General features: G+C 32.7%; 1 protein-coding gene across 1 annotated transcript; it reads right to left on the bottom strand.

Moving 5' to 3' along the window:
- Positions 1 to 2,216: 2,216 nt before the first annotated feature.
- LOC142612511 (uncharacterized) lies at positions 2,217 to 10,859 on the bottom strand. Its single transcript, XM_075784596.1, has 8 exons — positions 10,266 to 10,859; positions 9,940 to 10,089; positions 8,755 to 8,946; positions 6,730 to 6,876; positions 6,516 to 6,629; positions 5,573 to 5,884; positions 3,673 to 4,013; positions 2,217 to 2,879 (listed from the first exon to the last, which is right to left on the bottom strand). Exons 1-8 carry the CDS (start codon positions 10,792 to 10,794, stop codon positions 2,271 to 2,273), a joined length of 2,394 nt encoding a protein of 797 aa, XP_075640711.1. The 5' UTR covers positions 10,795 to 10,859; the 3' UTR covers positions 2,217 to 2,270.
- Positions 10,860 to 11,997: the final 1,138 nt, after the last annotated feature.

Genomic DNA, 11,997 nt, shown 5'->3' with positions numbered 1-11,997 from the left:
GGTAAAGCGAAGTACGTTCTAAGTGATGATGACTCGAGCCCATGTTTTTCTCATCAGAATCCAAGCCTTTCTTTCTGAATAAAAAGAATTCTTGTCTCACTAAAAAAAACAAAATTTTGGAAGTTTAAAGTTTTTTGGCTTACATCAAGGTAGTGGGTGAGGGATTTAAAACTCAAGTAGTTCTCATCTACAAGAAAATCAAACAATGTTACTAAGTTATAAGACTCTTAATAAACATGCACTGTTGGATTCATATTGTTAGATTAGCAAACTGTACGTAAGCAAAAGTTGTGTCTTGTGAATGTATTTCATGTGTAATTGAAGTCCTAGATTGCTAAAAAAAAATGACAAGTTCTAAAATCTCAATACATGTTGATTGAGAGAGATTCTTGACAAATAGATGTTCAATGCTTTATTTGTTTTTTTTTTTTTTTACTTTTTCTTTTGGGATAGGTAGATATTAGGGAAGGGGGAAGTAGGGTTTGAATTATAAACATTAAACACCATAAAAAATATCATGACATGGTTAACCATGTAATTAACCCTAATTCTAATTGCATGGCTATTACAGAAGATAAAAAAGGAAACTTTGATACATGTTAGAAAAGGAGAGGTGAGGCTTTAGTACAATGATATAATTTTATAAACAAAATATGAAGAAGAAAATAAGTATAATCTTAGAGGCTCACATCTACAACATGATTTTGAAATCTAGTTTGTTCAATGAACCGTAAAAAAGAGAGGTTTAAGATTTTTGAGTTTGGACCAAGGTTAAACTAAGGTCAAACTAAGGTCAAACTATAATGACATCATAATTAATTTAAATTATAAATAAATATATTAAATTAGTAAAAATTTGACTAAAATAGTCCAAATAAATATACACAGTATTTTTCATAACATAATTTTCATAATACAAATAAGAGTTAATAAATTCTAAGAAAAAATAATTAGATATTAGGTTTCAAAATTATCTTAAGTTATGCCAAATCACATTTTTAGTACCCAATAATTTTTATTTTTACTTTTATTTTATGAGACCCAATAAAATAGTTAGGAGAGATATTAGTTTGTCTACTATGGCCAAGAAGAAGACTAAAGACTTTAGAGCAAAAATGTAGACACAACATCGTCAAAAATGAAAAATGCAGAGAGAGAGAGAGAGAGAGAGAGAGAGAGAGAGAGAGAGAGAGAGAGAGAGAGAGAGAGAGAGAGAGAGAGAGAGAGAGAGCAAGCGAGACAAAGAATAAATATAGGAAATGGCTGTGTGATCTCATCTGATAGCATTTCACTTGGTTGAAACTTTAGTCTTCAATAATAGCTGTAAACCTGTAAGTACCCAAAATAAACCTCTAATAGTCTGACCTGTGAAAAACGTTTATGGTTTTTAAACTTGGAAGTTTTAACTGCAGTGGGCACGGTTCACTAACTTTTTTACATGGGTCGATTCCTGAGGTTTAAAGAACCGTGTTGGTGAACAGTTTTTGGTTAACCTGGTCAAACCGTGTTGTTCGGTCCAGGTTTTAAAATCATGATTTACCATGAACAACCTTTGATGGCCAAATTTTTGTTATTGAGGTTTATATTTTAGAATGCAGCAGTCTTTATGAAAATTTTGTCATTTGACTTATTTTTAATTTTTACTGGAGCTATATAGGTCAATCAAAAAAGCACTCACGGAGATTTGAGCTAGTCATTGATTTAGGTGTATCTCAACAGGTGTCACTCGGACTGTGTGCTAACATTTTAGGTTTCATATTTTCATAATTTGGTTCCTTTACCGGATCTTACAGACAAGATTTTGAAGCCAATTGGAGGCTAAGATGCAATGTTTGCAGATAAGTCTTGTTGATTTGTGAATTCATAGAGAGACTTTGAAAGAGCCAAAAAATAAAATACTGAGGTTTACGTTAATATCGAATTATCTATAATCTTGAAACAGTACAATTGAGTTTTGAATGTATACGTAAGTAAATTAAAATCTAATAATGTGGATTATGTCTAGAATGTTTTATCCATAAATATTTCAGAGTATATGTTTAGGATTAGTGATGGACAATGAGGCAGGAGGCGGTTGGATAAAGGAAGATTTCCCATGTAGACGAGTTCTTTTGAGATATAATTTAGAGCCACCATGTCATAAGAATAATAATAATTACTTAATTTGAGATAGATGTTTGTAGAGTCCATGTAATAAAATTTGTAATATTCCTTGTAATACTCTTAAACATCAAATTTTATAAATGAAAAAATGATAAAGAACTCACACATTAAAGAACCACCTTGTAGCTACGTTGTGGCACCTTTGTGAAGGTAGCCCATATAAGATCAAAGTATAGTGGAAACTGCGCTACTGCAAAAAAGGTTATTGGCAGGCAAGTCACTGCGTACACTGGAAACGCTGCATATTTCAGTTTATCCTTTAGCACAAAGAAATGTCCCGCACAAAAGGCAATTAACATGGAAGCTATTGAAACGAACAATGATGTTAAACCTAGCAAAAGCTTCCTTGGTAGGTCTCCCCCAAAATCCTTCTCTTGGTATCGAGATGTTAAGATGGAGAGAAACATGACCAAGGCCGTGACGGAGAAGCAAAGTGCGACGAGTGATGATATGGCGAAGACATCAAATGCAGGATGGTTTTCGAGCGTTGGAGTGCCACTTTCTTGCTTGACGCCTCCGGGAACTGTGGTGGAGCTGGCAAAGGCCACGGTTGCAATGAGTGCAGCAACTACGGAGCATGAATTTGAGGTGCTTGTCAGCCACTGACTGCCATCTTCGACAAGCTTCTTGTGGGTTTCAGTGAATATCTCTGTGGAGGTCTTTCCATCCTTGTTTTGGCGGCGGAAAAAGTGGAAGGGCTTGGATTCCTTCACAAACTGAAATAACACAATATTTTTTGAGAAACAAACACCGAAGTGGGGAAGAGGGAATAAGGAAATAACAAAATTTGATAACTTTGTTACTCTTAGTCTTAGGACAAATTATTAGTATAACTAATTTTATAATTGTAAGGGTGATTGTATGATGGATCCTAGTATAATTAGTATGGTGAGCTTAAGAGTGGACTTGAGAGCTTCCTAAATCTAAATGCATTAACAAGTGGAATTGGATAGAAAGTTTCACAGTTTGTGATGGTGGTATTGAAGGACATGTAGTGTGTGGGTTGTGCTTATGTGAGAGAGAGCAGTTAAGTTAGGAAATGTTGAATATAATAATTTAATTTAACACTTTTCATTTATGTGTGGGCTTAAATTATTCTTATTAAGTGGAGTTCAACATAAGAAAAAATTTAAATGAGAAGGGCAAGGTAGAGGCAAGATTTGAACTTGCAACTTTTTACTATGACACCATGATAAACTACTGAATCTCTTAAAAATAATGAATTTAATAATTTAATCCAATGGCAAGATTTAATTCCCTTAGCTTCAAACGCACACAAGTGTGTGTTCAAAGCTTGGAGAGGGAGCTCCTACAGTCTCCCATCTACAGTTCCTATGCTATCTAGGATTACAAGTATTGATTCCTATTAGTTAGTGGGGCTCTCCTCAATGTTTTTTCCTTTTGAGAAAAAAAAATTGATATGGAAAAATTATATTCCAGACCTTTTTTTTCCCCTAAAGTATTCTAGAGAGCCCCAATAACTAATAGGATCTTTAACCTTTTTCGTACCTCATGCCACTTGATTTCCCATTGAATTTGCAATGCTGCTCCGGGAATTAGCCAAGGCTTATGGTCTCCAAGCTTTGCCGCGAGATGCAAGGCACTATTCCCTTTGTTATCCACTCTCCGAAATACGCTATCTGTCCGAACATTTTTTCGTAGCAGAAGTTGATATACATGTGGTTGTCTGTTCTCCACCGCCAACAACACTACATTCTTCTTGTGTTCATTCATGTCATGTATGGCAACTGGAAAATGTTCCAGGATATTCTCCACAATTTCAGTGATACCATTCTTTGCTGCAATTAATATGGGAGACTCCTTCTTTGCTGGGGGTTCCTCCTTCGCTGCTAATAACACCAAGGTGCAGTTAAGTGGCATGGGCTGATCGACTAAAGCGAATCAATCTTTCTTTTCTTTTCTTCTTTTTATTTTTTATTTTATATTTTATAATTAAAAATTTGATATTTTTTCTAGTATCTTCCCTCACTCTTTGGTGCCATTCCAATAATTGGGATTTTATTTTTTATTTTCAATGAAGATCCAATAATAGGGTGATAGTTTTAATTTGGGGGACCAAATTAATCAAATGACTCAAAGAATAATTGAAATGTTGTTAGTAAAAAACAAATATAAATAAATAAAATGAAAAGTTAATGGATACCTTATGGGCATTGATTTAGAGAATATATATTTTTTAAAATTTAATCCAAAAAGAAAAAAGTACCTAGATTTTTTGACAAAATTTTATTATAATTTTCTTAAATTTTAGGGTCTATAAAAACGCGGCTAAAGCCCGCTTTTTTTGTAGTAAATTAAGAAATGCCCTAAGGCATCCATTAACCAAACCCATAAATAAATAAAGATGGAAAAGTGGTGTTGTGTGTTTTATATATGGAAGGCTATCCCAATTGAGGTTTTTGGATCACACAAACCTGATAGTGCCTATTAAAATATGTACTATCAAGAGTTTTGTAACTTAATACTATAGCCAATTGAATGTAGACATCAATAATTCGAATTCCCCTTCCTTACTTAAGAAATATAAAAAATGTATTTGTCAACTTCAATTCAATAGAGACATCAATGGTTTGAATACCCCTTCTCCACTTAAGAAGTGTAAAAAATGTATTTGTCAACCTCAGCTTACATGTGGACCATTTTTTTTGGGCCGCGACATATTTTACAAAATTTTCATAATTATTAAGGTGTTATATTCTAATAGTTGTATAAAAAAAATGATATTAATGAGGCCATGTGAAATTGATGTTATGTCAATAACAACCTACCATTTGATATAAATTTTAAAAGAAGAAAAAAAAAAAAAAAAAATTTTGTGTTTCTAACATTGCTATTTTCTTATTTGGTATAACATAGACTCACAGGTGAATTTCTTGGAGTACAATGGTGGCAAAGTTGGATGAAGCCTAACCCTTATATACTTGTTAATGATCTTTTTAGGATTCTTTACATTTCAAGAATAGTATCTTTCATTGTTAATATTTTGTTTTGTTTTGAATCTAAACCAATACAAGATATTATATCATTTAAAATTTTAAATGAGATTTTATTTAATATTTTAAATTAAAACCTTACAAATGGTTACATATCTCTCCTCTATATATGCTTTAAACTTCTACCTCTAAAAAAAAAAATTTCCCTATGTATGCCCTAGGAATTTTGGGTCTGTTTGGTCTCTACTCTTTAATTCACATTTTCACATTTTACACAACATTACACATATTTTTAGACACTTTTTCACCCACACTTATTTTAAAAAATTACAAAAATCCTATCTCACACTATTCTACCAAACACCCCCTTTGTTTTTGTCTTATGAAGAGCTCTGTGAGTGTTGTGAACTAATCAAAAATTTAGTACAGAAGATGAGAAAGATAGCAGATTATACCTTCGTTTGTATTATCGGTACCGCCAGTTACCCTATTTTTTTCTTCTGGTTTAGTTCCCACAGTGTCAGTTGTCAGAGCTTCTGGATCCAACATGGAGCCCTCACCTGCAAATTTGACAGTGCTGCCATCACTAACAGCATAAGGCTCTGTCGGATCACTATCTGTTGGGGCTATTGTTACTGCCATGGGGCTCGTCCCCGCTGCGTCATCATATTCGTATGTTGAAGTATGTTGTAGAAGTTCGTTCATGATCTGAACAGCCCATGTGTGCTTCTGTTTCTTCTCTTCTATCTTTCTTATCACAGTAGATCCTTATTAACATAGTACAATTCAATGAATTCATATTATAAAATTGAAACAGTGTGAATGATCTTGAACATATATGAGTATGTGCAAGCACGCACGCACGCATGCTTGTGTGAAGTGAAGGAGAAACACACAGCTTAGCTTATGCGTGTGCAAGGTCACCCTATCTAGCTTGGCATGATAATGAAGGTGTTAATTAGTATCGTCAGAGTCTTAGAGATATCAGATAGGGACTTAAGATTCAATCTTACATTCACCTGAGCAAAGGGTCTGCATGTTTTCCATATTTCTGTAGGGAGTAAAATTACTTTAATTGAAATGCTTTTTGAGTATTTGACAAATTAGGAATAGTATTTAAAAGTGTGTGTGTGTATACATATATATATATATATATATATATATATATATATATATATATATAAAGGAGTGGGAATGGTTATATAATGGCCAAGGAATCTAGTGATAGGAATTTTTTTTTGTAACAGTTGACATAATTTGTTTTGATTATCGTATGATAAAAATGGTATGAGTGATGGATTATGAAATATGTTACTCCAATCATTATTTACCAGTTTAGCAAATTGTAAAAAATATTTTATTCATATTTCATGGCATTGCTCTATGTTAATGACATACCTAGTCCCAAAATGACCAGCATTGCCTTAGATGCAAACTTGACAAACTCAAAGCAGGTGCCATAATTAGCTGGAAACAGTTTATGCCCTTGAACCCCATTGGTAGCATCGGATCCTGAACGAGAAATAATTTAGTTCAAGAGTTGAAGTTTACAGATAGCGTGGACCCCAGAGATTAAAGATTAAGGAATGATCCTTGCAAAAAATTGGCTCACCTTGATTACCTCCTCCAGCTGGTTTCATCTTTGATCCTTTAGGGTTCTCTACATCTGTTGGTACTCCACTATTATTATCTGCTGTGTTTATAACCTTTGATCTTTCATCAGAGTTGTTTGCAACTGTTCGCACCATCTTTTTTAGAGCTAAAAAACAAAGTTTCGTCAGCAGCGAGCACAAAGGAAACGAGTCATAACTACGTAGGCATTATGTCCGTGTGGCTTTGGGCTTCGTGGATGCCAATCTTATTTAGATGTTAAGTAAACAAATAGCTATAAAAAAAAAAAAAAATTTGAAGAAGAAGGAGAAGGTTTGGTCAATAGCAAGCCAGATGTATTACTTTATTTAAGCTCCAAGCCTCCAATGGGATCAATTATCTTATTTAGAGCATCAGTACTTGGCCTTGCATATGGTATAATATACTATATTTTTGATATATATACTATATTTTAGTATCAAAGCACAAAAAAATCTCATTACCTGATCTTGTAATTGTAAAAAAATTTACAATTGTGCTACAATACCATTCTAAATTTATAATGATACTGTAGCTCACATGCAAAAATTAAATACTATTTTTTATTCATTCTCCTCAAAAGCATCTTCCTCTTTTTCTCTTGATCTTTCCCTAGCTCACTTCTCTCTCTCTCTCTCTCTCTCTCTCTCTCTCTCTCGTCCAAGTCTCTCTCAACTCATCTCAACCTCCCAACCTTTCTCTCTTCCCACCCTCTCTATCTCAGTCTCTCTATCCTTCCTTACTCTCAGATTGGTATGGAGCAGCGTATGAGGTGGAACTCAAATCGGCTTTTTTTTTTTGGAGAACCAAACAAACAGTCAGATCAAAGTGCAAAAGCGGAAAATACCTAAAATCGAAGTTGGGGTTTGTTGGGGTTCGACGGTAGTGGCCACTCTGATCACGGAAAATATTGGCATGGATTGATGGTGGTGGTTTGTTGGGATTTTTCTTCAAATTTTTGTATTTGGGTTTGCTGTGGGTTTGCCATGGGTTTTTGTATGTGAGTTTGTCATGGGTTTTTGCTGTGGATTTAAGTTTTTGCCATGGGTGCTGATTGGGCATGGTGGCGGTGCTGATTGGGTTTAGGTTGGTTTGGTGGCGGTTTTGATTATTGGGTTTGATGGTGGTGTTGATTGGGTTTGGTGGTGGTTGTTCTAGGTTTGGGTTTGGTAGTGGGTGGTTGTTCTGGGTTTGGATTGGTGGTGGGTGGTTGAAAGAAGGAAATGGAGAGATAGAAATTAGAGAGAGAACAGAGATGAAGAGAGAAGACAAAATATTTTTTTACATTATTTTATTGTATAATTTATACTATTTTAATGTGTTGCATATAAAAATAAAATTTGGAATATTGGGTATGTTGTAAAACGATATGGTATAATAGATAAAATAGTTTTTGAAATGATAAAATGAGATATTTTTTAGAAATCGAATGCTAATGCTCTTATGAGCCCATTTATGGAATGGATTACTCACAAATTATGGGTCACAACATTTGTGGGGCCATATCTAGTTAGTAGATTGTTCCTTGGTGTAGGTCCAGATGATATTTTCCCCTCTAAAAGTGGAGATTTTTTTAATTTTTAATTTCATCATAAAAAAAAGCCAATGATCTCAAAATTTTAAACTTTCTTTATTTTTGCAATAGAAATATTTAAGGTCTGCTTTTGTTTTTTCTCAATTAAAATGTATATAAAATAAGAATTTAATCATGAAAAAAATATTTATTATGATGCTAATATATAATATCAATTCATTTCATTATTATCATGTTTATTGTACTTCTTTTTTAATATAATTGATACTTTTATTTATTTGAGAAAGAAGTTTTTCATTGTAAAATCAAAATGAGGGAAACATAATTTTATCTCAGGGCATCTGCAAGCAAGAAGGGCCATTATTTATATCAAACAATTAAATCAGACACAATATGATCCCGTTGGTATGATGTTAATTTGTAAGATATTTACTGTACTTAAACAAATATTAAAACAAAGATTCAGTCACATACCACCTGTAACCGCATTCCAAAACCATTGGAGGAAGTTGGTGAGTAAAACCAAATTATACATTAATTTCCAGAAGTTTGTGCATGTTCTGTAATTCTCTGGATACTTCTTCTTCTTTTGGCGATTGAGATTGTTATTTGGTCCCGTTGGATGGTCATCAGATGGTTCCTTCTTGAGCTCATCAACAAAGATACCTTCCAAATAACAATAGAGGATGGCAAATCAATGAACCGTGATAGATCGGATATTGAATATTGATCATATTAATAAAAATTAAAATAATAAGTTAAAGTTAAAGTGTCACTTAGAGAAATAAAAGAAAGTTAAAGTTTTCTATTTTTGACTGAAAAGAGGTTAAAGTGTCTATATAATAGGAAAAGTCCCATATCATCTTTTCTTATTCAGTTTTTTATTAATAAATTATTATTAGTAGCCTGCAGTGTGCTGTAGTTAAAAATAATACATAAATAAAAAATATTAACTATATGTAAATAAAATAGTTTTTTTTTACTAATATCACTGAAACTAGATTAAAAATTATTGAGCCATTTGACAAACACATTACCAAACTTAGGTAATAAAGTTTTACCTAAAATAAAGTATTTTAAAAATTAAGTAAACTATCTCAATAATTAAAGAGAGTGTATGCACTTAGCAGTTAACACAAACAGAAGAATGCCAGATTCTTGATGCAATCATGCATGAATCCACGATTATTTTTAGGACTAATTGTCTTATTTTATTTTATATTGTATGCTTTTACGCCATGACTGACAACTAAATTGCCATGCACACATCGTGGATGCCCAAAAAAAAAAAAAAAAACAATGAGGAGGAAGGAAGGAAAGTGGATTAAATGTATCAATTTAAAAAATAAATTTAGTTTATATAAAAAAAATATATAAATGTATGTACACTTAAAAAGTTCTATTTTAATTATAATATATATATATATATATATATATATATATATATATATATATATATATACACACACATAAAAAGACTATAGAATTTTGAGTTTTTTTTTTTTTTTTATTTTTGAGAAAGGAGTTCGGGAAGTAATAAGTTGTTGTAAATTCTTATATAAAAAAAAGTTGTTGTAAATTAATGCAATAAAATTAAAAAGGAGGATGAAATTTGAAAACATTTTGTTCAATGTGACTATATACTATAGTGTTACTTACAATGATAAATCATTTTACACCATCGTCCAAGGTGGCTACCACTTCTAAAAGCAGAAGGCTTGCTCGCTAATAAATGAAGAGGAGTCCATCCTTGCTCGTTGAAAGAGTTAACTAGTTTGTCATACAAGTGAATTATTCTAAATGCCAAATCTGTCAAAAAAGCAACAATAATTTGAAACATGTCTTAGTACCCAAATAAAAAATCAGTAGCCCAAATTCTCTAAATAACAAGTATTTTGCTGCTCCCTCAACCTCTTTAATACGTAACATATATAGCAAATTAGTAAAGAAGCATACATACATATATAAATAGTTAAGATACTCACCGAAATAGTCTCCAGAGATAGCGCAATGAAGAATAGTGTCACCATCCATCCTCCTTGAATATGCATAGCCATTCTTGGTACCACAGAGCCGGTGAAGACAAAGAAAGGCTTCTTTTTTACCATAGAGAACTGCCAAGAAAAAAGGGGTCTCTTTGTCGTGATTACGAGCACCCACCAATGAAATTTCAACTTCTGCAATGCACTGACACATAGCCACACTCCCTATCGATGCAGCAATATGGAGAGGAGTATTCCCTTGCTCGTTTCCAATTTCTAGAACCTCGTTCTCTTTGCCTTTTCGGTGAGTGGAAATACATTCTACAAGTTCTTGGACTATGCCTTCTTGGCTATCGGAGACAGCAATGTGTAATGCTGTGTCCCCTGACCTGGTGAGCTTGGCCGTGTGGGCCATTGCATTTTTCTTGTATATTTCAACCACGCTATCCCATTCGCCTTTCATGGCCATTTGGAACAAATCTTTCTTGATGCTCTCCATGCCTGGATTCAGTTGGTCTAAGGTGGAAGCCATTTTTTCTAACAGTAACAAAGGAGGACAGGAAATGAGTGGAGTTAGATGAGTAGAAGATGGGTGAATCTGGGACTTGTGTATTGATATATTATACTAGAGACCGAGTCTGTGCTAGTGCCATAAATAAACAAACTAACACTTTTAAGGAAAGCTTCTTCCACATGCTGCAGCTTTTACTAGCATATTTGTAGCTTGTGGATTAAGACTACCTCGTCTTGAAGTTTGTAGTTAGTATTTAAAAAAGGATTGTGTTAGGGTGCCATTAACAACAATCTTTTACAGTTTTTTGCTGCATTTATTTTACTTTCTCAATTTTTTGATAATTTTTTAGTAATTTTTTATTTTTTGAACAATTTTTTAAGTAATTTTTTGTCATCTTTATTAAGTAAGACCCAATTTGAGAAACATTAACAAGCGTTGCATGGTACTTATTAACATATCCTTTTAAAAAAGAGATCAAGAAAAAAACTTTTGCCACGACCTGCCAATCAAAAAGACAGAAACTAATAGAAACTGGAACGAAAATAAACAAACAGTGCAATTAATTTTGCAACATTATAGGAGTCAATTTGGCTTTTGATGAAATTAGTGACAGTGAACATAGTTGGGGGGAATTTCTACCAAATAAGTTTAAGAAATATAACGTCCAATAGATTGTCAAGTTAAAAAACAATAGAGCATCCCACTAGACTTGGACTTCAAGCGAAGTATGTTCCAAATGATGATGATTCGACCCACTGTTTTTCACACCAGAATCCAAGCTTTTCCTATTGAACAAAAAAGATTCTTACCTCACTTTATACGGTTTTCAAAGCTATATATTTTCGATACGCAATTATATTTCAATGAATTTTCAACAAATAGATTTTTTTCTGTAAATTAAAAAGCTACATTCAAACACCCTATATTGGATTTATATACCATACAACATAGATTAAAATTTATTCTTCGCTAGAACTTCTTCCTCTATCTAAACAACTACTACTCTTTTTTTCTTCTCAAAAAAAAAAAAAAAAAAACTACCACTCTTTTTTCTTTTTTCTTTTTCTTTTTTTTTTTTTTTAAAAATAGAGAAACAGCTACTCTCTCTTGAAAGATGCATTGTCCTTTAAAAAAAAAAAATTGTTCATTTGGTATGCGTTTCGGTTCTTCTTTTAAGAATGTATTCAAAGAAAAAGATAGGGAATGTATGCAAAAGAAAAG

This window comes from Castanea sativa, chromosome 10 (assembly GCF_040712315.1).
Source record: "Castanea sativa cultivar Marrone di Chiusa Pesio chromosome 10, ASM4071231v1".
In the NCBI taxonomy this organism is placed as follows: Eukaryota; Viridiplantae; Streptophyta; class Magnoliopsida; order Fagales; family Fagaceae; genus Castanea; species Castanea sativa.
This window is presented reverse-complemented; position numbering and strand designations above follow the sequence as displayed.